The sequence below is a fragment of the Alexandromys fortis genome, unplaced genomic scaffold, assembly GCF_014885135.2.
Source record: "Alexandromys fortis isolate MF-2015 unplaced genomic scaffold, M_Fortis_MF-2015_v1.1 scaffold_0, whole genome shotgun sequence".
Classification (NCBI taxonomy): Eukaryota; Metazoa; Chordata; class Mammalia; order Rodentia; family Cricetidae; genus Alexandromys; species Alexandromys fortis.
The window spans coordinates 32,632,454-32,658,882 of record NW_026067949.1 but is presented as its reverse complement, the minus strand read 5'-3'; the positions used below and the strand labels follow the sequence as shown (position 1 = coordinate 32,658,882).

Here is a 26,429-nt window from a genome sequence, read left to right as displayed (position 1 = left end):
CATGTGAGTTCGGGTCTGAACTCAAGTTTTCGTGCTTTGTAACACTCACCCTTACTTGCTGAGCCATTTTACCAGCCCCTGGTATTATGGCTTGTTACGTGAATGAACTTGGATCCTCATGTTTACATAGCAAATGCTCTCACCCACTGAGTCATCTCCCTAACCCGCCCACCACACAAAATTTCTTAAAAATAATAAAGGATGAAAAAATAGGATAATAACCAATCTGAAAGCAGGAAAATATATTATATTTTAACAAAGTATCTTGGCTCAAATATCAGAGAAATGATGACCATGCTGAAAGAAACATCAACTTGGAACCTATTGTTTTTGAAGATAAAATCTTACCTTCCCTTGAAGACATTCAATCAAGTGACCAATGGTCATCCGAGAGGGGATGGCGTGGGGGTTTATGATGATATCAGGAGTGATGCCTTCACAGGTGAAAGGCATATCCTACAAAGAAGATTTTAAGAGACTTAAAGATACTGGAATCTCTCAGAGACATAGCTAGAGCTCACACTACTCAAATGACCCTGTGTCTTATTCTCTTCAACATGGTGGGTTAACAAACACTAAAATTTAAAAAAAAAATCAAGTTACAGAAAACTTTAATTAATTTTCAATACAACTCTGGGCTAGGCCTGAGAAAGACCAAAGGCACCTACCTCTTGTCTATACTGAATACCACAAGTGCCTTTCTGACCGTGTCGGCTAGCGAATTTGTCTCCAATCTGTGGAATTCTAACGGAGCGTACCTGATTTCACACAAGAATAGGTTAGAACCTGAAATGCAATTACTTTCTAAAACAATCTACATGAATAAAGCTATACTCACCCTTATTTTACAAAATTTATATCCTTCCTGGTTGAGAGTTACCATAACCTGGTCCACAATGCCTGTCTCGCTCGTTCTGAGGAAAGTGCTACAGTCTCTCTTGGTGTACCGACGGTTGGTGCTCTCCAGCTCATCCTCATTCTCAGGCAGGGTGACTGTTTTGCCTATGATAACATCATCTCCTGATACACGAACCCCTGGAGCTATCAAACCATCATCATCCAACTTGTCGTAAATGGCATGCCTCATACCTGTGAGGAAACAGACAAGGACGTTTCTTAAACGACACTAATGAAAAGTATCTAAAATGCCACATAATTCCCCCAACAAGCATGAAAAACCACATATATAACTATGTTCCAAATCAGTGATAATTCAGAGGAAATTGCTAATGCCACAAATCCTGTTCATTACTGTCCTTATTACAAACACTATAAACTTCTGCACTCTGATACCAAAATTAAAAACAACAATAACAACAAAAATCTACTATATCTGGGCATGGTAGCACATGCCCTTAATCCCAGCACTCAGAAGGCTGAAGCAGACAGATCACTATGAGTTCAAGGTCAGCAAAGACTACAAAGCAAAATCCTTATTTCAATGTGACCGTAGGGAGGGAATGGGTCTGTAGTGATGGATCAGCAGTTTACGTCACTGGCTGCTCCTCCAGAGGACCAAAGATTGATTCCCAGAACCCACATGGTAGCACCTAAGTATCTGTAACTCTAGTTGGATGCCCTCTTCTGACTTTCATAGTTATTAGTCACACATGCAAGCAAAACACTCATACACAGCCAGGCAGTGGTGGAACACGGAGAGTTTCAGGACAGCCAGGCACAGAGAAACCCTGTCTCAAAAAACAAAACAAAACATACACAGAAAATAAAAATAATTAAAAGAAGCAGCAGCAGCCAGGTAGTGGTGGTACAAGCCTTTAATCCTAGCACTTGAGAGGCGAGGAAGGTGGATCTCTGTGAGTCCGAGGCCAGCCTGGTCTAGTTCCAGGGCAGGCTCCAAAGCTACAGAGCAACCCTGTCTCGAAAAAACAAAAAACAAAAAACAAAAAAAAAAAAAAAAAAGGAAGGAGGAAGTGGAAGAAGAAGAAATACTGTAGAAAGCCAGATTTCAGAGACACATTTCCTGGAGGCTTTCTTAAATGTATAGCCATTGTTACGTAAGAGAAAATGTCTGTTTCCTTTACATATTCTCCCAGAAACAATTAGTTGTGCTCCTACCCCCTCCGCCCCAGACAAGGTTTCTCAGTGTAAAAGTGCTGAAACTCACTCTGTAGACCAGGCTCGCCTCGAACTTAAGTGATCCACCTGCCTCTACCTACCAAATGCTGGGATCAAAGGTAGGTGTCTACCAAATGCCTGGCTGAGTTGTACATCTTAATTCCACAAACACCCACTTATGGCTACACAGAACCACCCAATTTGTACTCAGTAAAAGGAAGAATTTAAGGAAAGAAAACACACTGTACCTTCCCACTATACTTTCAGGAGTCAAACTGTGGCAGACAACCCATTTTCCTAGGGCATCCTATCAATCCCCCGAGAGTACCTTTTAAATACCTTGGGAGCAAGAAGAAACAAGAACCGCTAGATAGCTTTTCACCATTTCTAAATGTTTAGCAATATTTAGCTGGTAAATCCCACAAGCCTGCACCACAGTTCAGGAGACACTGAGGAATAGGAACAAAGAGCACAGAGAGACGCAGCTGGAGGCGTGGCCCTAAACCACACAGCCTCTCTTGTTTTCCTAACCTGTCTTCCCCACAGACTGTAGGGAGGAAATATCTGAAGCCAGAATGCTCTGAAGCCTGAGCTCTAAGAGAACGGCAGGATACTCACTCCCACATTACAGAGGGACAATAGCCCAGCCTGGCCACACTGCATAGGCGTTTACAGCAAATCAACTGTAAGCACCACAGTTCGATGTCGGTGTCTCTTACCCTGGCATGTTTCACGGGTCGGCTTCTCAAACACTTCTTCTTGATCAAATCCTTTTTTAGACTCTTGTTCTTTGTATGATCGGTAGAAAACAGACCTAAAAACAAGAGTTCCAAAGGTGATTTCTACTTTCTTTTAGTAAGAGGGCTTAGATTACAGCAACGGTATTTGGCTTAACTGATATTTGGGAGACAATTTGAACCAAAACACAGGGACAAAAGTCACTATGTACTAGTGTCAAGGTTCAGTCCTAAATGGGCTTTCCACGGAGCCTCTGACTGACAACTGTAAACACTTGCCATCGCAGGGGAGATCAGGAGGGACTCGGGTCACTAAATCCAGCTCCCAGCGGCAGAGGTCCTCTCATAACAGGACTGAGCAATGCCCAGCCCAGGTATCTGCTCAGGTATCTCCACTGAGGCATTTTTATATGAAGCCATAAATGTCCACACTTTAGTCCTAGTGCTAGCCTATAAAATTACACAGGGGGAAATTTTTTCTCTTCTAAACTCCCTGTATTTCAAGCAACCTTCGTATGCTACATATTTAACATGAATCTTTGCATCAGTAAAACAGAGAAAACTAGGAAGTCAAATGTGGTGGGCACTTTGTAATCCCAACACTCAGAAAACAGAGGCAGAAGGAGTGCCATGACGTCAAAGCCAGCCTGAACTATACAGTGAACAACCACACCTGTACAGGGAACAAACACAACTATAAAGAAATGCACCATCATTTTATGAGTTATTTTGGAATTCTAAGGTTTATTTTTATTTCTTCCTTAGATGTTTCTGCATTACCTAAATGCAAATATATATTTGCTTACAACAGAAAGACATTTAAAATATCACATCTGAAACCCAGAGACACAAGAACCACTGTCTGGAGCTGTGTGACACCAACCAGGTCTCTGCCTTTGGATTAGAACAGTCAAGCCCATTTTTAAAAACTGTTTTAAAAAATCTATTTTCACTATATCTATGTTTCCACAAATTTTACCAAAAGCTGACCTGAAAAAGCCTCGATCCACAGCTGAACGGTTCATGATAACGGAGTCTTCTTGATTATAGCCCGTGTATGAAGCAATAGCCACAATTGAGTTGATTCCTGCAGTACATGGAATATCACACATTAAGGACCATCTGGGTGGCAGGAAGATCCATCCTTTATTTGAAATCCATTTTCTTCAATCGTTTTTGTCACAAATGCTTGGATGTTTCTATCATGGAAATTGTCAATGTCCATTCCTCCCTGAACCTCTGCTAGTGAAGCTGTCACTCCATCCTTACTCTCAGTAGTTCTACATCTACGTCGGTTTGTAGTCAGAGTGCTTCCCCGATCCTCACAGGAACTCTGAGCCTTACACAAAACAAGTATTGTTCTCATGGGTCAAAGGTACGTAGGTACGACTCTGAAGTACTTAAGAACTCAAGCCTGAGACCCTTGCCTCCTAATTTCTAGTTGCTGTTTTTGATTTTTTTTTTTTTCAAGACAGGGTGTCTCTGTAGCTTTGGAGCACTAGCTCTTGTAGTCTAGGCTGGCCTCGAACTCCCAGAGATCCACCTGCCTCTGCCTCCCAAGTGCTAGGATTAAAGATGTGCGCCACCACTGCCCAGCTCTAAATTCTAGCTCTAAATATGAAACTGGTCTTACCCTGCTGATCTCTCCTACTTCACCGCAGAGTGCTGCGGTCTTCCCAGCCACAATTAATTCTTAGTACACTCGGGGGAGGCTGAGGCAGGAGGATCACTGAAATTCAGGAATTTGAGAACAGCCTGTATAACATAAGACCATCTATCCCATCTTTAAAGAGTACAGGGAAGGAGGAGAGGGGAGAGGGAAGGAGAGAGTAGAGAGAAGAGAAGGAAGGGAACAGGAAAAAAGAAAGAAGGTCAGCATATGGCTCAAAGGATAAAGGCACTCGCTGTGCAAGCCTGGCAACCCGAGTCTGATCCTGGAACCTAAGTAAAAGGGGAGGAACTGACCCCACAAAACTCTCCTATAATCTATACGCATGGCATGATGTGGCACCCACACACAGTATGGTAAGTAACAAGAGACTGATACTGTATAAAGAATTAAGAAGCCAGAAATGGGGAGGCAGAGGTGGGGAAGAGACAGAAATCTTTAATAAATAAAAAAAAAAATAAAAAAAAAACAATAAAAAAATATTCAAAAGGACAAAAAAAAAAAAGAAGCCAGAAATGGTGGCTCATAGTTGTAGTCCCAGCACTCAGAAGGCATAAGTAGGAAAACCAGCCTATGCTACATAGTGAGCCAGCCTGCTCTACAAGAGACTTTTCTAGAAAAGAAAAGAGAAAAGTGTTAAAACAGCATAGTAAATTAAAGTACTAAAAAGTGTTGAAACTGAGGGAAACACCAGACCTCATAGGACCATGGACCAAAGAATTAATACTGTGGAAATGGCCACCCTACCAAGGGAAAGCTACACAGTCAGTGCCTTACCAACAAAAGTCCCAGGGGCATTCTTCACAGACCCCAAACAGACAGAGCAACCAGAGCATAAGAAGTACTGCCTGATTTCAAGGTATACTGCAGAGCCAAAGTAACAGAAGCCGCAAAAACTCGGACACACAGATCACTGGAAGGACAGAGCACACACAACTACAGCTATCTAATTGGGGGGGGGGGGGCGGATTCTGTTTTGTTTTTTAAGACAGGGTTCGCTTTATAAACCTGACTAACCTGGTACTCAATCTGTAAACCAGACTGGCCTCAAACTGCATGAGCTCTGCATGCCTCTGCTTCCCAATTGTCTGACTAATGTCCAGCTAACAACCATCTGTAATCCCTGTACCCAGGGACCTGACCCTTCTTCCTGCTTCTGTGGATACTGCATGAATGCGGTGCACAAACATACATGCAGGCAAGACACATAAAGTAAGTAAATCTTCAAATGATTCAAGAACCTCAACGTAAGTTCCTCAAACTCAGAAACTGTTTCAGGGGATTGTGAAGAGTACACTTACATATCAGCACAGGATGGCTCTCTGAATAGGATTCTAATCACTCAGAAAATATGGCCAATAATTCCCTGCAAAGGGAACTGCCAATCAAACGAAGAAATGAAGCAGCCTACAGAAAGGGACAATCTTTGCAGCTACACACACCACAGAGGATTAGACTCTAATCTAAAACAACTAGACGTCAAGAAAAGAAGCTAAGCAGAGTTCTTAAAGAAAGAAATATGATAGCTAATAAACTTTTTTTTTTTTCCAAGAAGGGTTTCTCTGTGTAGCTTTGGGTGTTCTGGAACTCGCTCTGTAGACCAAGCTGGCCTCGAACTCACAGGGATCCACCTGCCTCTGCCTCTCGAGTGCTGGGATTACAGGCGTGCGCCACCACTGCCCAGCTATGGTATGAAATCTTAATCTTCCCAAACACTTTCCCTTGAAGTGTCTTGAGCACGGGAAACCCTTTAAAACCAGAGGAAACTGAACACACCTGCTGGCAGCTCTCTAAAGCGTAGATATTCCATAGAACGCGTAGTCACAAGCGGTTTCTGGGGATAATAGAGGACATGGGCCAGGGTGTCCATCCGAACATGGAAGTTGGTGATATAAACTCCCATAGCCTGCTTGCCCATAGCAGACTGGTATGTGTTTCTAGGAGACTAATGGTAGAAACAAAAAAACAACAAAAAAAAAGACAATGAGAATTTAATAATAACAAAAAATAACAAATCGGAAAAATAATTGGTTAAAAAGTTTCTGACTTTTTTTTTCTCAAAGACAGATAAGAACCACTGATGCCTCAACAAAACAAGAGCAAGATACTGTGGTCTGAGTGGGAAATGCAACTACAGTCTCAGGCATTGAACACTTGGTTCCCAGTTGATGGTGCTGTTTGGGGAAGTTCAGCTTTGAGAGGAATCACTGGGAACCGGCTCTGACATTTCAAAGCCACATGCTATGCCCACATTGTGCTCTACTTCACACTTTTGGGTAAGGATTTAAGCTCTCAGGTTCCTGTTCCTCTGCCTCTGCTCCTCCAACAAGGACTATTTTGCTCTCTGGCAGCAGAACCCAAAACAAACTCTTCTTTAAGCTGCCTTTGGTCATGGGATTTTAGCACAGGAACAGAAAAGCAGCAAATACACACGTCAACTACTGACTCTGTACAAACTCACACCTTCAGCAAGATTTCACACGAATTCCTACACTTATTACTTTCCCAATTCCTTGCAAATCAGGACAGAAGCACGACCAACCTGGTTATGATCAGGAAAAGGAATAATAGACGCACAGACGCCGAGAATCATTGATGGGTGAATCTCACAGTGGGTGTACGTGGAACAATAAGCTACTTCTTTCTCTTGTAAATCATCTGGAGTCATCGCAAGCATCACGGTTTCTTCTTCCAGGGTATCAATATATTCTACCACCCCACTGGCCACCAGATCCTGCCAACTAAAAACAATCCACTCACTCTCCTGAAACACTTTAGAACAAACTCTACTAATTAAAAACTACTCCTACTTGCGTTTGTACTAATACAAGAAAAATTCAGAGATGCATGCTAACGAAAAAAAAAACTACACAACACCACACACAGTTAAACTATACCTATTTACTTTGTTTTAAAGACCTGTACTTGAGCAGTGGGGTGGGAAGTAAATAATACAGAGAATACGGTCTGGTGGAATATATATCCACCCATTACTCCTATGTGTTTGTGAAAAGGACATTATAAAAAACTATGGCAAAATTGATAAGTATAAATTGAGAGTGTTCACTTTTTTAACTATACATGATATTTTACAATATACAGACTTATAATACTATTAAAAGTAAAATTTGAAAGGTTTACCATTTTTATTATATTTCTTATTTATGAAAGAAATGGTGGCTTACTATCTATACTCCCTGTTATGGTAAAAATAAAACGGCATCGTTCCCTGAGTGGCTGCAGAGGGCATGGGCCATGAGGGGCAGCAGATCCCAGGCAGGGAACTGCATGGCGGGTGAGGAACCGCAGCTGTGGCGGGTGAGAGACAGAGACAGATAGGCACGCCATGCAGAGAATTTATTTAGTGAGTTATGGGAGGGAAGGGGAAAGGCGAGAAGGAGGAAGAGCAGAGAAAGAGACACACAGAGAGGAGAGGAAGTGGAGAAGTGGGAAAAGGGAGAGAGGCAGACGCTGCCTTAGGGAGAGAAAGAGACAGAAAAGACTCAGGCTAGAAGCTGAAGATCAGCTTGCCTGGGGGGGGGGGGGGGGGGGGGGGGGGGGGGGGGGGGGGAGTGGGCAGGGCTTGTCTCTTAAAGGGACAGAACAGATCACTACACTCCCCATACTCAGGAAGTTGAGGCAGACCGATCAGAATTCACTGTGTGTTCCAGGTCAGCCTGGCCTATATAGGAAGAATGGTCCCAAAAAATATATTATTCACATGTACTACGTACTGTATTACACAAGTTATTTCTCATTAAATTTTAACATATCAAAATGTTTTCACACTTCAACTCAAATCCAGTAAGTCCACTGTACAATTAATAAAAAAAAAATGAGAAAAATGAGCACAACTGCTTATGAAGGCTTCTCCTAGGGCCCTGAAGCATTGTGAACGGGACAGTGACAGTGGCTGTGCAGCCTAGTGGTTAAACTAAAACGCACTCAATGGTCTACTTTTCATCTCACTCCACAAACTTACCTGTAGTTGTTATATTCTCTCTCTTTCAACTGGTCAATGTGTCTCTTCTTCAAAAGCAGTTTTTGTTTTTCCACAATCAGAAGAGGTCTACAGATACGGCCTGCATCTGTATAGATCCTAATCTCCCGCTCTCGAATATCTCTAATCATAGACACCTAGATATAAAAGACAAAACAATCTCAGGAACTTTCACTTCTTTGTATGATTACAACTCAGCAAAAAATACAACTACCTGGGCCCATCACTCAGGAAGCTGAGTGGGGAGGCTCACTTGCCCCTAGAAGTCTAACACCAGCATGGGCAAATGAGTAAGACTCCATCTCCAAAATCAGAGTTGGAAAGGCTGCTCAGCAGCTAAGATCACTTGCTGCTATTGGAAAGGACCCAATGGTGACTGACAACATCTGTCATTCCAGGTCTAACTAAAGGATCTTGTGCCCCATCTGGCCTCCACAGGCACCAGGCACACATGTGGAACACATACACACGAAAGCAAACATTCATACTTGTAAAATAAAAGTGCCGAGTGTAACAGGTCTTTCTTTTACATCACTAGCTCTTTCTTTGGTACCATAAGTCTGATTTCCTCCAAGTTGGGCTGGCAAATCCTCCAGCCTCAGAGTCTTTCCCAGAGTTCCTATCTCTGCCCCGAAGTTCTACCTATCCCCTTCCTGCCTACTTATTGGCCATTCAGCTCTTAATTAAAATAATCAGAACATGCCTTAGGCAGGTGAGGAAGGACAGAGGCACGTCTTCACACAGCATCCAAAAACTTATCTGTGGAGGCCAAAGGTCAGAGAATTTGGGACTTGATTCTAGTTCATTCTAGGTTGTCAGCAAGCTCCCATCTAGTGGTAAATCAAAGAGTTCTGCTCTCTCAAGGCTATAGTCAACAGGTGTGGCTAGCTGCCAGACCAAGTGTTCCTGGAATGGGAAGTAGTTGGTTCTGGCCTAAAACAAAAGTCTAAGGATCCAACTAAATTCTAGTTCCCTTTATGAAAATAACTTGGGATTCCACCCAGTGGTTTGCCTACAGAGTGTTTGATCCAGGGTATGAGTCTAGGTTGTAGCCTGTGACTTTCAACTGGTATGTTAATGCAGTTTTTTGTTTTACTCCTACCTCTGGGGGTCAGGGGTATATTAAACTGTTGAAAAATTAAACACAGGCGAATTTTCAGTATTCACTGAAAAAAATCCCTCCTGATACTATTCTATATATTTCTGCGTTTTATTATTTTCATTCGCATCTTTGTATTCTTTACTATATTTCTAAATTCCCACGCCTCCACTCTAGAGAAAGGTATTTTGTCAAGGCTGTTCCCCCACCCCCGACAATTATCCCAGCAGCTGAGGACACACACAGCTCCCACAGCTCAGCGGTGGAGAGCTTGCCTCAGCATGTGTGAGGCCCTAGGTTTGCTCTTCAACACTATACACATGCAAACTAAAAATTTAATAACAGAAGTAAAATAAATAAAACTACTAAACTTGAGGTGAACCAAGTATCAAACAGAATAGATAATTCTTCATTACCACTGATAATCGATGTTTTAAAAAGCCATAATTATAAAACTGAGTGAAAAAAATAACCCTAATTATTCAGCTGAATAAATCTGGAAGGGTACTCAAGTCAATGTAAAATGACATATATAAAAATTTATTTTAGATTTGTTTACTTGTTTTTTTGTTTATTTTGTTCTTATTGTTATGTGGCACTTCCGGGTTCCAGGGCCACACATGTGCAGACAAGCACTCAGGCAAAATACTTAGCCATCCCAGCATGCTGCAGCTGCACTTATGTAAGCCCGTGAGCTCCATCATCTGCGCTAGGCAGCCTTTAAAAGCTGAAGGCGCCATCTTCAAGCTCTCTTTCCCCAGGCCTGTTCACCTGTCTCTAATAAACTCGTAAGTGGGTTTGTTGCATGCTTCGTTCTCACTGCGTAAAGTAATTTCACTTATACTAGAGAATGAGCCTAGGGCCTGGAATGTGCTAGGCAAATGCTCTGCCAATGAGCTACAGTCTCAACCCTTATTTTAGTACTCTATTTACTCATTACATGTATTTCCAAGGAACTCCTTTTATACAGAGCAGGCTGGCCTTAAACAGAGATCCTCTGCCCTCAGAATACCGGGATTAAAGGCAGGCACACCACACCCATCTACTGCTCTGTGTTAACCATAATTTCCCATTTATTCCAAAGCCTGAGTTCCTCACCTAGCAGACAATTGGCTTAAAATTCACTCAGAGAGTTTGAGTATTTGAAATATGAGCATTCTGAATTGAAATAAGCTACAAGAATAAATTTTACAGACTCAAAAGATACTAATATATTTTAAAACACAAAACATTACACTAGCAATTTTATATTGACAATGTTTGAAGGGCAACATTTTGGATATATGTTAAATAAAACATAGTGTTAAAATGATTTCATTTATTTCAGCTTTACTTTTTTAATGTAACTAGTGAAAAATTTTAATTGTGTATGTGGTTCACACTGTATTTCTACTGGGTGGTGCTAGTCTATACTCCCAAGAAAATATAAAATATTTTACGAAAATATGGAATATAAGATTTATGAATTATTAATAGCACTATAAAAACTGAAGTGCTTATATGTAAAGAAGTAAAAAAACAAACTATTTCCAGTAGATTACCTAACTCTAACATATAATCTTAGAAGTCAAGGCAGATGGTGGTGGCACCCACCTTTAATCCCAGCACTCAGAGGCAGGCAGATCTACAGGGCTACTTCTAGGACAGTCAGGGCTACACAGAGGAACCCTATCTAGCGAAAACAAAAATCAGTGACTAAAATAAGTTAATTGCCCAAAAGTTAATTGAAAACTGGGACATATTCCCCATAAAGTTACTATTAAAAAAGCGAAAGCAAGGCCAATGTGCGGTAAAAGTGCTTACTCCAAAGTCTAATGACCTGGGTTCAGTCCCCAGAACTCACTTGACAACGAGAAAACTGACCCCACAGTTGTTCTCAGACTTCCATATGCACTTCAAGGTACATACCCACATGTGTACATGCACATATACAAGATGGATAAATGACAGAGAGAGAGAGAGAGAGAGAGAGAGAGAAAGAGAGAGACAGACAAGCTTTTCTTTAAAAATAAAGATAATAATAATAAGTCTTTAAAATAAAGATAATAAAAGGCAGGCAATGTCTTAACATCAGCCTAAAGTATTAGCCTACAAATAATGACAACCACGGAAGTCCTGTTCAGGGGAGTTGCCAGTAAGAGAGTTTTCACTGATCCTGCGTCATCTCTACAGATCTATACAGCACACCCTTTCAGCTAGTTACAAACTCACTTCAAACTGGAGACATAGCTCGGTGGAAGAGCACTTGCCTATAGTAAGCAAGGCCATGGGTTCAATTGTCAACACTGTAAAAAGAAAAAGGAGATTCTTACTTCAGATACAATGATGTCCATCTGACGCCGTAACTTCCTTAGAGTGTTCATGAGCTGTTCAGGGTCTTTATGGATTCCAACCCAGCAGCCATTAACAAAAATCTTAGTTGCACTAAATGACAAAGCAAAAGCACTCTATATTTAGCGGTTCTGTACTAAGTACAACTTAACAGTTAGCAGCAGTTTAAAGAGAAAACTCATCTATACACACTCGGCAATAGCTGCAGGAGAAATTTCTTCTAAATTTTCCATGCTCCATTCTTCTAAGAATTCCAAAATTGGAGAAGGTTGAGATCCAACTGAAATATAAGCCATCAGGGCTAAATTCTTCACAAGTCCCACAGCATGGCCCTAAGGAATGAGCCACATAACTATTAACATCGGTGTTAGATGTCTATACAAATTGTTTTCTACAAACATTTTACTTTCAATTTGGCTTCAGGTATACACTTAACTTTCTAAGAAAAAGATTACAAAAAAAATCTTGATTTTTAAACCATGATGCGTAATTAAATAAAAAATTTGAGGTGATTATGACATTCAATTAATTTTAAAAAATGTTTCTTACCATGCATCAATTACACATTTCATTATGACATTTTCATATATATAAAAGATCTACATTTTTAAAAGATCTTTACTTTTAATTCAGGGTTGGGGATGTGCACAAGAATTTAAGGCCCACATGACCAAAAGAGAACGTAGATCACCTGGAGATTAAGTAGCAGGCAGTTGTGAGCTGCCCGACATGGGTGCTGGGAACCAAATTCGAATCCTCCGCAAGAGCAGTGCAAGCTCTCAATCTCCCAGCCACTACAGGGTGTATTCTGATCATATGCAATCCCGTTCCTCCTCTCTTGCCTCCCTCCCACTACTAATCCCCTCTTCTTCCCAACAAGAAAATGACTTGCATTTTTGTTTTGGGTGAGCCAATGAGCTCCAGGGGGCTGCTTACAGACCCGTGTGCCCATGCGAAGTTTACCTGTGGCCACACCACTAAAGAAATGTCTTCCTGCCGCCATCAGCTACTGTCTTCCCTAGCAAACTTTTAAACTGAGCATTACCCATAATGAATTACCTCTGGGGTCTCAGCAGGACACACCATTCCCCACAACGTATTGTGCAACTGTCTTGGCTTCGCTAGCTTGCCGTCTCTACCAATCGGAGAATTTAACCGACGCAGATGAGAAAGAGTAGACGCAAAAGTCAGGCGGTTCAATACCTAGAAAACAAAGGAGCAAATCTTAAAATCAGAGTATACCCATAATCAAACTGTCATAGTGAAGCAAAATTCTTTTTTTGTTTTTTTCAAGACAGGGTTTCTCTGTGTATCTTTGAAGCCTGTCCTGAAATTAGCTCTTGTAGACCAGGCTAACTTCGAACTCACAGAGATCCGCCTACCTCTGCCTCCACAGTGTTGGGATTAAAGGCGTGTGCCACCACCATCCAGCGAAGTTCTATTTTTTATAATTGAGTATTTTTGTCTTTAATCTTTTCTTGGATAATCTTGTTTACATCTATAACTTAAATACTCTTCATTTTAGCAGTGATAGCATACATATGACATACAAATCTAGGCACCCACATCACAGGGCTCAAGACTACCTATGACCCTAGCACCAGAGAACCTGGCCCTATCTTCTCACCTCCACAGGTAGGTACACACAAATAAAAATAAAATTTTAAATTTTTTTAAAAGCTACTTTCTCAATATTTCTCAGAATTTATTCTATCCATACAAAACTGCTATAATCCAGGCCCCAATTATTTCTCACCTAGTCTACTGAACAATCTTCCTGCTACCTGTCAACATAAAGCCAACCTTGCAAATACACCCAGAAGACAAAAATGATGTTACCCCTACACACCCCCGCCCCAGCTGTTCTCCGCTTACCTCTCCAACAGGTTTTCCTAACCTTCCCCTTGATTTTAAAGTCCTGAGCTGTTATAGCTCCCCATATACACCACTGTTTGGTGGGTCTTCCTTTTGCTCAGGATGTTAAGATGCTTTTCTACAGCTTCTCTGTGAGCTGTTATTTCTGCCATCCTCATTTCCCAATGTGCTTCAGCACTGAGCTCAGGTGCTCCCAACAGCCTTTCCGAAACCTCCCAGACTCAATAAATGTCTTTTGTCAGCATCCCCAGAGTAGGTGTATGTAACCTGCTGCAATTCTTATAGAGCCTTCTTTTAATTATATCTACTGCCAACTGCAGACAGTAAACTGCTCTTTGAATCTTTAAGGGGCTAGAACCTGGCATATCACAGGGCCAAAGGCAGTTCACTCAGCTGGATTCAACATGTAGCATTCACTACACTCCAACTCATACTCTCTAAAGAGCGGCAAAGGCACGAATCTGTTTCCTCAGTAGATGCTGATGACCTCATAGAGGGCTAGGGTAGTATCTAATTCATGTTGTGAACCCAGAATTACAAGTACACTAAATAAATCCTTACTGAGTGGAAAGAAACTACAAACTATACTTAGCCATCAGCAGCCTCTTAAAGTAGGAATCAGGATCTTAAATTTGGAATCTGAATGCCAAATCACTCAGGTAACACTGATACAAGATAGTTTTTAAAAATTATGAAAATATGATTCCAGCACTAGGGAGGCAGAGGCAGGTGGATCTCTGTGAGTTCGACGCCAGCCTAGTCTACAAGAGCTAGTTCCAGGACAGGCTCCAAAGCTACAAAGAAACCCTGTCTCAAAAAAAACAAAACAAGACAAAACAAAAAAAAATTATGAAAATATGTAAACTAGGCCTGGTGGTGCACACCTGTTGTAACCCAGTACTTGGGAGCAGACACAAGAGCAATTCTAAATTCAAGGCCAGCCAGGCTTAGTAGGGAGACCTTATCTCCAAAAACTAATTCTACAAAAGCTAAATGTCCACTGAGTGTCTACAAAGCTTTTCTACGCGGGTAAATGGCGAGCACCTCCCACGTGGTTAAAGATAAGACTCCCACACATTGTCATTTGCCCACCACACATCGTGGTGTATGCATCACCCTAACTATTTAAAATATAATTTTAAAAGAATTTTAAAGTTTTCCCTAGAGGATATAGCTCACTTGGTAGCAAATTTAGCTAGCATGCCATCTACCTCTCAATTCAATCTCCAGTACCTTATAAAAGGGACACAGTGCTACATACTGGTAGTCAGAGCACTTGAAAAATATAGGTAAAAGGATCAGAAATTCAAAGTCACCTTTAACTATTTAAGTTTGAAGACAGCCTGTGAGACATATGAACCCTATCTTAATTAATAAAAAAAATAAAAAAATAACCTCTTAAATCAGTAGCTTTCCCCACTACGGTACCTGCAAACAGGTACTACATTCATTAAACATGCAACTAATTATAGAAATGAGGGCTGGGATATGTGAAGCTCAGCAGTGGAACTCTTGCCTAACATGTACAAGATCCTAGGTTCAAACTCCACTGTCTCCAAAAATATACATGTATATATAAATTTGGGTCTGGAAAGATGGCTCAGCACTTAAAAGCACGCACCCATCTTGCAGAGGACCTGGGTTCCATTCCTAGCACTTATATGGTGGCTCAAAACCACCTTTTCTTCAATGCCCTCTCCTGGATTCAGTAAGCCACCACACACACACATACACATGTAAATAAATAAAAGCCAGACAGTGGTGGCACACACCTTTAATCCCAGCACTGGGGAGGCAGAAGGAGATGAATCTCTGAGTTCAAGGCTAGCCTGGTATAAGGAGCAAGTCCCAGGACAGTTGTAACTAGAAAAACCTTGTCTTGGAGGGAAAAGAAAAGAAAAAACAAAAAACATGTTTTTTAAGAAACACAGAAATAGTGGAATACAGAGAGTCTCACTCTGTAGCACAAGCTAGCCTCAAACTTGAAGCTATCTTATTGCCTCCAGCTTCCAGAGTATAAGTGTGAGCAGCCACAGCAACTGTAAGAAATATATTTTCAAATAGATAAAGAGCAAGCCTAGAAATTTTCTGGGTTAGTTTCTAAAAAGCTTTTGAGACAAAAATTTTGCTGGCACGAGCTGCAACCCCAGGATTCTGGACAGTAAGGCGAGAGGAACGCTGTTTTGAGACCACCTGGGCAGTCTATCAAGACCCTGTTATATTTCCTGCCCTATCAAAAAGCTACTGGTAGGGGGCTGGAGAGATGGCTCAGTGGTTAAGAGCATTGCCTGCTCTTCCAAAGGTCCTGAGTTCAATTCCCAGCAACCACATGGTGGCTCACAACCATCTGGAATGAGGTCTGGTGCCCTCTTCTGGCCTGCAGACATACAGAGAAACAGAATATTGTATGCATAATAAATAAATATTTAAAAAAAAAAAAAAAAGCTACTGGTTTCAGACTTTCCCAAATCACAAAATGATGTGGGATGTCCTTTTGTATATTTATTGCTTTTATTGGTTGATGAATAAAGCTGTTTCAGCCGACGGCTCAGCAGAGTAAGGCCAGGTAAAGAAATCTGAACAGAGATATATAAAGTAGGTGGAGTCAAAGAGACACCACGTAGCTACCAAAGGAAAAAGATGCTGGAACTTTACCGATACGCCACAGCCTGTGGTAAAGATAAAATAATAAAAATGGGTTAATTTAAGATGTAAAAGTTAGTTAATAAGAAGCCTGAGCAAATAGACCAGTGTTGTGAATAATACGGTTCCTGGGCAGCCGAGAAATGAACGTTCAGTCTCCATTTATAACAAACGACTCTTCTGGTTTACTATCTTGAGTTTCTAAATTGCAAGCCAGACAATTAACTCTCTAATGATGATGGGTAATTTAAGAGAAAATTTACCTCATTATTCAAAAACCCCTAATGAATTTTACCAAGGGAAAACAAAATCACTTATGTTCAATGAAATGAAAACCTGCTGTCCCTGTAAGTCTTTCCCATGAATGCACAGGTACAGTGGCCACCTCACCTGGGACACTCCAGCTCTGGCTTGATGCGCTTTCTTCTGGTCCCCCCAGTTCCCAGTGGCTAAAGAGTATTTCAGTCCATCAGATATGATCCGTGTTTTAATTGCCAACTCCAAGTTAAAGTCCTTTCCACGATCAATAAACTTCTGTGCATAGATCCGTACTTCTTTCAGCAAATTCTTAAACATTCTATCAAATAAGATGGTATTGTAAACATGGAAAAGTCCACAAAACATGTATTTTCAACAGAGACAACACCCATAAAAAGGTCACAGGGTAAGTTGTTACACTCATTTTAGGTTTATATATCCTGTATACACATGTAGTAGAGAGACCAACTAAGATAACGTGCCTAAAGAAAACGTCTTTAGTGAGGCAATGATCAAGAAAGCTAAAATATTCTGATCTAGGCATCTGAGGAAATGAGTAAGTTAATAAGAGTATCTGTGAAAGCAAGGACATGAGTTTAAACCCGTAACACCCACGTGCATATCAGCAGACCAGGGGAGCCACTCTGGGACACTAAGGAAGACCCGCTATAAATGAAGTAATGAATTCTCTCTACTTAAGCAATGTCATTCTGCAATTCCTTACCCTCTAAATAAGAATGCAAGTAGAGGCCCAGCAAGATCCAATCTTTTGTTTCCATAGTGATCTCTGTCATCTAGTTCTCTTCTACCCAAAGCTGCCAGAAGTAACCTATGAACCATATACCTAGAAAAGAAAATGAAAACACTTGGGTTTTGGATTTTCTTGACATATCTCAAAATACAAGTTATAACATCCTTAGCTTTAAGGAAAACACTCTATCTCAATTGTAACTTAGAAAAGATCTTCAAACAGTAAAATTTAACTTACCCCAAGAAATAGGCTTTTTTGGTCTCACAGAAATCACTAACACCGACATGAGGCAGCATTTCTTTCTGTAAGACTTCTTTTGCATATTTAATTCTTTTCTCCTTGGTAACACCAGGCTTTGCCCCTCTTGAACCAATGAAGTTTAAGGCAACATTCTGTTCTTGGATGACAAATGCTTCGTCGAGAGATGGTTTAACCTACCAAATAGTTTACAGTAAATTTTCCCAGATTTATAGTTTTATCTGGTGACTTACTAACATGTGAAATAACTCTATAGCCTACTGTTAGAAAACCAAGGAATCACAACATTTCAGACCTGGAGTATCTGTCAAAATCCACCCCGTGTAAGTGATTCACTTTCTCAAGAAATAGAAGTAATTCCACTAATTTAAAAGGAGTATGTTTGCTTTTATATTTTAATGACCAATGATTTAAAACCCAAACCAAAACTTAGATATTTCAAATCTATTTAGAAAAGTTTCCTGGTTCAATTAAAATTTGCAGAGCTACAAAGCACTTTTCAGTGCTTGTAGGAAGAAATATTTAAATCTCAATGAAGTCACTCACTGTATCGAAAAGGAGAATATTTAACACTGCACTAGTGAACAGACCTATATTCCATTCCTGTCACTATCTATAGCCTCTGAGTAATCAAGCCAACAGTTTCCGCATCTAGGAAAGCGTTAAATAAAATAATTCTTGATAGGGTATAACTCACTATCTGAGGGCTCATGTGAGGACCAAGGTTTAATCTCCAACTCCCCTACACCTGCTCTACCCCCTGGGAGAAAAAAAAAAAAAAAAAAAAAAAACAAACAACTTTTTCCTAGAGCTAGAGAGATAGCTCAGCAGTTAAGAGCACTGGCTGCTTTTCCAGAGGACCTAGGTTCAAGTCCCAGCACTCACAGGACAGCTCACACCTGTTTGTGACTCCAGTTCCAGTGCTTCTGACAGCCTCACACATACAAAATAGCAGGCAGAACACCAATACATATAAAATAAAAGTAAATGATTAAATTTTACTCCTGAGTTCTATTCTCAATTTCCAACTGTACAAAACAGTGAGCATAAGAAAGCTGGGGTAGCACTAAGCCGCTTGGCATCCATAATCATCCGTAATTACCCTCAGTCTGTATCTTATACACATAGAAATGCTTTCTCTCATTCATACACAGTAGCTTAAACACACAAATTCTAAGTGTGGCACCAAAGGTCGGAAAAAAGCCACATAAACTGACTGGTCAAGTCCAGACTTGGTGGACAAGTCTGCAGACCCAGCCCTGAAGAGGCAGAGTCAAGAAGACTGCCAGGCTGGTATACATAGTGAGGTCTAGGCCAGCCTGGGTCAAAAACTGAGACCCTGCATCAAAAAACAATAAACAAAAAACAATAAATATCCCACAAGTAATTATTTTTTAAAAGAAACCTGGTGTCACTGCTATTACAAAATTATTTGGTTAAGGTTAATGGGATTGGGTTTTAAAAGGTATAACAATTAAAATGTACTTTCAGAAGATTAAAACTTATACATTCTCAGTGGTTCTAAGCCTGTAAAAACAGCCTATACTTCCTATAAACTAATAGAACAGACAGTAATTTTCAAAAGCCAATATACTTAAGAGCAAGTCAGTTCTTTTACTTAACTGAGACAGGTTTGGTGGCAGGCACCTCACTTACTGCCCCATCTACTGGCCCTAATACTGCTATTATTTCTATGGTGTGTGTGATGTGCGCTGTGGAAGCTGGGGACTACTATGCGGAGCTGGTTGCCTCCATCCACCTTTATGTGTGTTCTGGGCAATGAACTGAAGTTGTCAGAGTCTTTATCCGCTGAGCCATCTTGCCAACTTGATTTATTTTTCAATTCTTTGATTTCAATAATCATACTGTGTTGGACATGGTGGTGCACACTTTTAATTCCAGCACTTGGGAGGCAGAGGCGGGTGGATCTCTGAGAGTTAGAGGCCAGCCTGGTCTACAGAGTGAGTTCCAGGACAGCCAGGGTTGTTACACAGAGAAACTCTGTCTCATGAAACAAAACAAAACAAAAAAATAATTATACTATGATTACATCAATGACTCTCCTGCTTCCTAGAGATAAAACACTGCACTCAGCACGCTTGACAACTACAACTTATTCCTAAATGGTCTCGAAAAGAAGACAGAGAAAATGTGACAAACCCAACTAACTAAATCTGAGTAAAGAAGGTTCTAGCACTATTCTTACAATTTTCAAGAACTGTCAGCAGAGACTCAGGCCGGGCGGAGCTTTCCTATGGTAAACACCGGAGGTGTCTGACAGGTGAGTTGCCCTAAGAGCATGTCTGCTGCTTTAGGGCTGGCAATCATCGGCATCTAGGCTTCTTACAAACAGGAACCATGCACCTGCTTTCTCCTTACCATCTCCATCATCTCTGGATCTTCAAAGTCATAAATGATATGCTCTAAAATATCTCTATCAGACACAAAGCCCAAGGCTCTGAACACGATTATGATGGGAACTTCCTGTTTGATGTACGGCAAAGTTGCCACGATGCGCTGACCAATAGCACTCTTCTTCGCGCCCTAGAAGAGAAGAAAAGATATCAGAATGTGAACATACAAGAGCTCAGAGAAACACAGGATAGCATCACAGATCCCAGGCCGCACCGTACCTGTCCTCCTCTCGCCAGCATGCTAACCCATATAGTGCTGGTGGGTCGGGAAGAATTCTCCAGACACGATCGACACTCTCCTGTATAGGCATATTTGGAATCCTTTTTGGCAAACACATAGACTGTATTTGTTGCCATTTTCTCTTGAGCTATCAGAACCTATAGACAGAGTAAAAAAAGTTATAGTTGAGAACCCAAAAGGTCATCGTTGAAGTGGCAAGAAGTTATTTAATTGGTCACATAGGCTCCACCTGATAGGAATATACACGCTCCAACAACTGGGCACAACAAATTTCCAGTGCCCACGATGCACAATGACATAAAGCTTACAGGTTATCTGTAGGAATGCGTGCTTTTTCTTTTCTTTTTGTGAAGGTGTGTGTGTGTGTGTGTGTGTGTGTGTGTGTGTACAGGTACCCATGAAGGCCAGAAGAGGGCAGCAGATCCCCTGGAAGTGGACTTACAGGTGATTATGGCACTCCACATGGGGGTGCCGGGAACCAAACTCTGATCCTCTGCAAGAGTAGCACGTGCTCTTACCCTGCGAACAGTCTCCACCCCTGAGAATGTACACCCTTTAGTTTAACTGCAATAATTTAACTGTTAACCATCTTTTTTTAGAGTTTTGAGTACCACTATACCTTTTCTGATCCATTAATAATGAAGTAGCCGCCAGGATCCAAAGGACACTCGTTCAGCTCACACAGGTCACGGTCTGTCAAGCCATTCAGCAGGCAGTAGGTGGAGCGCAGCATAATAGGGATTTTCCCTATGAAGGTTTTCTGGTGCTGAGTCTGCAGCTGCTCTTCACCTTCCTTGATGACTGTCTTTGTTATGTCAACATAAAGCGGAGCCGAGTACCTTCAAAGTAAAAGGGGGTCAGAGGAGGCCGTAAGTGAAGGTGCATTTTCTGAACTTTACTCAATATCAGGTGCTAACGAAGAAAAGTATCTCTTACGTGAGATTTCTTAGCCGGGCTTCATTGGGCATCATTGGTGAAGGGGCACCGTCTCTTTCCCAATGAGTAGGTTTGGAGAGATAAATTTGCTCAAATTTCAGTAAATATCTTGGCTGAAATTAAACAAAAAGCATGAAAAGAAGAAATAATTTTCCCCATAGAAGTTTTGAAGGTCAGGTTCTTAGTGTATGTCTTAAAGGTCAAAGTGGGAAAATCGGTGGGAAAATCAGGAGTTTAAAGCCATACTAAAATACATAGCAAGATCCTGTCTCAAAACACACATTGAAAGTTTTACTGACTCCATTTTAATTGACATTAGCATTTTAAGTACGAAGACTTAGGCAGGAAGATATTGAGTTCAAAGCCAGGCTGGCAACAGAGCCCACCCACTCAAGGCTAGCATGAGCAACTTACCAAGACCTTGCTAAGAAATAACAACTAAAAAGGAAGGAAATAAAGCTCAGGGTAGAGTCTTTACCTAGTTGCACAAGGCCTGACGGTCCATCCTAATACCAAAAGACACATACTATCTGAAGGGAGATTAAGGCTGTAGATCCAGAGCTGAGGGGAGGTGCTGTACACACACTGCATACGCTACTGAGAGAGAGGACTGGTACTGGACTAAGACCCAGGTCAATACTTTCCTTCACCCACAGCATGAACACAACTGTCTTACCGGCTCTTCAACTTCTCCACTGGCGTGCTGAGCTTCAGCCTGTAGGTCAATCGGCGGAGCATCTTCCACAATTCTTTGAACGGACATCTGAATAAACTCATCAAAGGAATCCAGCTGTTGTCTAACCAAGCCTTTTTCATCAAAATAAGAACTAGAAAAAATTTAAGTTCATAATCAGTTGCAACTCAATTTGTTTTCTAGCATATTTCTCCATCTTCATTTAATCCACATATTTTCCTAACTTCATTCAATCCAATTCAACAAATACTCAATGAAATGCCAACCAATCTATGACACTCACTGCATAAGGCCGGGGTATTTTATTTTTAGACTTACTATGTTTTGTACGGGAAAAAGATGGACAAAATAACTAAAGTACAACAAAAGAACTATAAGGCAGCTTCAATCTGCAAACAACTTCAAACTCTACAGCATTTCCCACTGCCATGTTACACACGGTGTGACTACCAGTGTGGTGATCACACTGGTAAGTGTGTAGCTTCCTAACATGACATGTTCTTACTTTATCATCTACTTGCTTTTGCATGGACGTTCTTACTATGGCTACTTGAGCTCAATCACACTTAGAAATGCAAATAATATAGTGCACCTGCCAAAGAACCCATCCAGTACAACTACAAGGAAAGTCAGACAAACCACATCCCACAAGTACTACACAAAGTAACGGACCTGAGCTCTTATTTTAAGAAAAGACATGCCGAGAAACTGTTTCAGATTGAAGGAGGCAGATAAATAAGCCTTGAAACAAAATGTTTAGGGCTGAAGAGATGGTCCAGCACTTCAGAGTCCATAGTTCTGGTGCAAGAAACACAGCTCCCTGTGAAAGAATAGGCGGCTCTTCCATAGGAGCCAAGTTCAACACCCACACGGTGGCTCACAGTCATCTCTTACTACAGTTCCAGGGAATCTCATGCCCTCTTATGGCCTCCATGAGCAGCTGCATACATGGTGCACATAAACTCACACAGGCATATAAACACAAAAAAATAAAACTGAAAATCTAAAACCAAACCAGGTGTGATGGTACACGCCTTTAATCCCAGCACTCAGAAGGCAAATCCAGGTGAGTCTATGTGAATTCAAGGCCAGCCTGGTCTACAGAGTGAGTTCCAGTACAGTGAGAGCTACATAGAGAAACCAAAAATTAAAAAAAAAAAAAAAAAACTAAAAACAAACAACAACAAAATGTGCAACACTCAGAACTGAGGCAGCAAATTCCAGGTCAGGCTAGCCTACACAATGAGACCCTGTCTCAAAACATAATAGTCCTAGATCCAGGATGAAAGAAAAAAAATACTTTGCTATAAAAATAAGTGAGATAACAAGCAAAATGTGGGAAGACTCCATAGGCTAAATAAGATTATTGGGTGCTGGAGAGATGGCTCCATGGTTAAGAGCACAGGCTGCTGCTTTTCCAGAGGGCCTAAGGTCATTTCCCAGCAACCACATAGTAGCTCACAACCATCTACAGTGGGATCTGATGCCCTCTCCTGACATAAAGGCACACATACAGATAAAGTACTCTTACATAAAATAAATCAACTAAAAATAATAGTAACATTATTGTATCAGAATTAATTCTGTACTGTGATTATGTAAAAGAGTATCTGCTAGTTACCTTCCAATGCTTTTAGGAGGAAATGCACAGAGAGAAATAAAACGATGTAGGCCAGGTGTGGTGGGCCACGTCTTAATCCCAGCACTCAGGAAGCAGAGACAGGTGGGTCTCTGTGAGTTTAAGGCCAGCCTGGTCTACAAAGCAAATTCCAGGATAGTCGGGGTTGTTATACAGAGAAACCTTGTCTCAAAAAAACAAAATGAATGGAAGGAAGGAAGGAAGGAAGGAAGGGAGGGAGGGAGGGAGGGAGGGAGGGAGGGAGGGAGGAAGGAAGGAAGAGAAGGGAAGGAAAAGGTAGTATAAGGTATCTAAAGGCTCCAATGAAGAACATAAATTAATTTTTTAGCTTTTCTCTTGGATGGACGGACGGACGGACGGACGGACGGACGGACGCGGCCAGGTATAGTGGCGTACACGCAAATTCAAAGTCAGGCCAGTCTACAGCATCCAGAGTTGCACATAGTACTGTCTGCATAAAGCAACCGCTGCAGTAACTAACACACATTAAGTACATAAGCAAGCACAGAGAAGGCCGAGATGTACCTATAAGGAACAAAGTTACAGGACATCCCTCACATCTTACAGTATCTACCTGTTCAGTTTGGTCTAAAGTTACCTGATCACAATCCAGCATGCTTCTTGCCACAAATCTGGAGTGATTTCATCATCATCCTCATCATATTGCATATCTGCAAAAACAAAAAACACCATGCTCATTGGCAATAAGACACCACTGGTTCACCTTCCCCGCCCCCCCAAGAAGTAAACTGGCACTCTGCTAAATAAAAGGCAATCACTTCACCCCAGTTTCCTAGCGTTTCAGACATTAATGACATAGGCCTATGTCACAGTAATATTCTTCCTATACACAGTTTTTACAACAAAGGTTCAGCCACGTTGTGTGAATTTGTAATTTCTGTCTGCTCCAGAAAATCAACATACTAAGAGCTAAGCAGGAGTAAGATCATAGTTCTGACTAATAACATCCTCAGACACTAAAGCAAGGATTAAGAGATGAAAAAGAATTTCAATAACTGAGCAACACTCTGGGGTAGTCTATTATAGTAATATCTCATATATGTTCATATGCATAGTTCACATGTGTACAATCTACATATGTATATACATATACATGTTCTCGTCTTTGAGACAGGGTCTCATTATATAGCCTAACAGGTCTGGAACTCACTGTGTAGAAGAGACTGGCCTTGAACTTACAGAGATCCTCCTGCCTCTGCTGCCCAAGTCCTGGGATTAAAGATGTGTGCCAACACGCCCAGACTGGACAGATGATATTTCCCACCCCTCTTGCTCTCCTATGTGATCATGACACCCCTGCTATCAAGATAAGCAGTCAGCGGGGCATGCTGGTGCACACTTGTAATTCTAACACTCAGGAGGCAAGAGGCACATCAGCATAAGTTTCAGGCCCACAAGAGTTACATCATGAGACCCTGTCTCAAAAACAAACAAAAATACTAGGTTCTATACACCCTCTCCTTGAACTTAGGTAATTTTCAACTCTCCAGCAAATAAAGAATGCTGCTAGAACGCACTCACCTGGTTTCAGGATGCAGGTCAGACTTGTTTACTCTGAAGCTCCCAACTGTCACTAAAAAACTCCTAACACTCTACCAACAAATCTCATGATCTTCTTTGTTTGATGAGGTGCTGGGCATTAAATCTAGGGTCTCACATATGCCAGACAAGTGCTCTACCACTAAGCTATATTCCCAGCCCTCCATAAACATTTCTTTAAAGATCTATTTTATTTTTAATTATGTGTATGTACATGCATGTGAGCACAAGTGCCTGTGGAGGCCAAAAGTGAGCATCAGAGATCCTTGAGCCAGAGATAAAGGAACTGTGAGTTGCCTAATGTGGTTGCTAAGAACCAAACTTGGGTCCTGTGGACTCAAGTTCCAAGCACTCTTAACTGCTGAACCATATCTCCAGCCCCCATGAAAATTTTTTTAGGTATCAAAATTTTGTTTTATCCCTCTCACTATATGTAAGGATTAAGAGACTAATTGAAGACCATCTTTTTTTTTTTTTTTGGTTTTTTTTTTTCCGAGACAGGGTTTCTCTGTGGTTTTGGAGCCGAAGACCATCATTTTAGGCATTTACTTAAACTGAAGAAGAGTGTGAAGGAATGTCAACCCAGATATACATTCTTTGCCCTAATATTTTCAGGATATAACAATATCTAGCACGAGGACGTGGTCAAAAAAAAAAAAAAACTGAGCTACCTCAGACTAGGAATATGGCTCAAAAGCTGAGTACGTGCAGGCCCTGGGTTCAAGCCTCTGGACCGTGGATCAGAAAAAAAAAAAAAAAGAGCAAAAGTGCCTAGCTATTCAATAAGTGGACTGGGATGAATAGGAAATTATCAACGTCAGAACACCCGAATGTTCACAAACACTTGCACACTATAACTATGTCGATTCTGGAAGGTGCTGGCACACTGAACCGCAGGCATGCAGGCAGCCACCAAGCGGACCCGGAACGCGACCCGGTTCCCTGAGTCCACACCGCTAGCGAGCCCAGAGCCTAAGAACGGGGCTGCGGGGCTCGCGCCACGGCGGGTTGGGGTAGCAGGCGCAGACCCTGCATCCCCGCAGGTCCCCCGCCGTCCCGGCTACGCGGCCACCTACCCTCGTCGGCGTCATACATCTTGGCCGAAGGTTTCTGGACCGCTTAACTCGAATTCAATTCACAAAGCCGGAGGCGAAACCTGCAGCAGCAAACTCTGAGTCGGAGCAAGCAATTTCCGTCTCCGGCGTTCCCAGCTTCCTCCGCGCCTAAGGGGCGGGGACAGCTCCGTGA

At 41.4% G+C, this 26,429-nt stretch overlaps 1 protein-coding gene across 2 annotated transcripts in view; it reads right to left on the bottom strand.

Moving 5' to 3' along the window:
• The window catches only part of Polr2b (RNA polymerase II subunit B), a 31,869-nt gene extending 5,442 nt beyond the window's left edge, over positions 1 to 26,427 (bottom strand). The window contains exons 1-21 of one of the 2 annotated variants that reach the window (XM_050150309.1): positions 26,258 to 26,427; positions 24,220 to 24,292; positions 21,965 to 22,115; positions 21,289 to 21,401; positions 20,972 to 21,191; positions 20,331 to 20,489; positions 20,077 to 20,241; positions 17,677 to 17,873; positions 17,413 to 17,532; positions 16,821 to 17,007; positions 12,972 to 13,115; positions 12,105 to 12,244; positions 11,894 to 12,005; positions 8,465 to 8,619; positions 7,025 to 7,223; positions 6,259 to 6,427; positions 3,804 to 3,900; positions 2,796 to 2,890; positions 839 to 1,089; positions 669 to 758; positions 349 to 456 (exon numbers count right to left, since the gene is read on the bottom strand). In XM_050150309.1, coding sequence (XP_050006266.1) covers positions 349 to 456; positions 669 to 758; positions 839 to 1,089; positions 2,796 to 2,890; positions 3,804 to 3,900; positions 6,259 to 6,427; positions 7,025 to 7,223; positions 8,465 to 8,619; positions 11,894 to 12,005; positions 12,105 to 12,244; positions 12,972 to 13,115; positions 16,821 to 17,007; positions 17,413 to 17,532; positions 17,677 to 17,873; positions 20,077 to 20,241; positions 20,331 to 20,489; positions 20,972 to 21,191; positions 21,289 to 21,401; positions 21,965 to 22,115; positions 24,220 to 24,292; positions 26,258 to 26,276 — 2,964 coding nt within the window. In that variant the 5' untranslated portion in view covers positions 26,277 to 26,427. Of the gene's footprint in view, positions 1 to 348; positions 457 to 668; positions 759 to 838; positions 1,090 to 2,795; positions 2,891 to 3,803; positions 3,901 to 6,258; positions 6,428 to 7,024; positions 7,224 to 8,464; positions 8,620 to 11,893; positions 12,006 to 12,104; positions 12,245 to 12,971; positions 13,116 to 16,820; positions 17,008 to 17,412; positions 17,533 to 17,676; positions 17,874 to 20,076; positions 20,242 to 20,330; positions 20,490 to 20,971; positions 21,192 to 21,288; positions 21,402 to 21,964; positions 22,116 to 23,603; positions 23,776 to 24,219; positions 24,293 to 26,257 lie in introns of those variants that run through there. The other variant, XM_050150310.1, reaches the window with a different exon arrangement.
• Between the last annotated feature and the right edge of the window lie 2 nt (positions 26,428 to 26,429).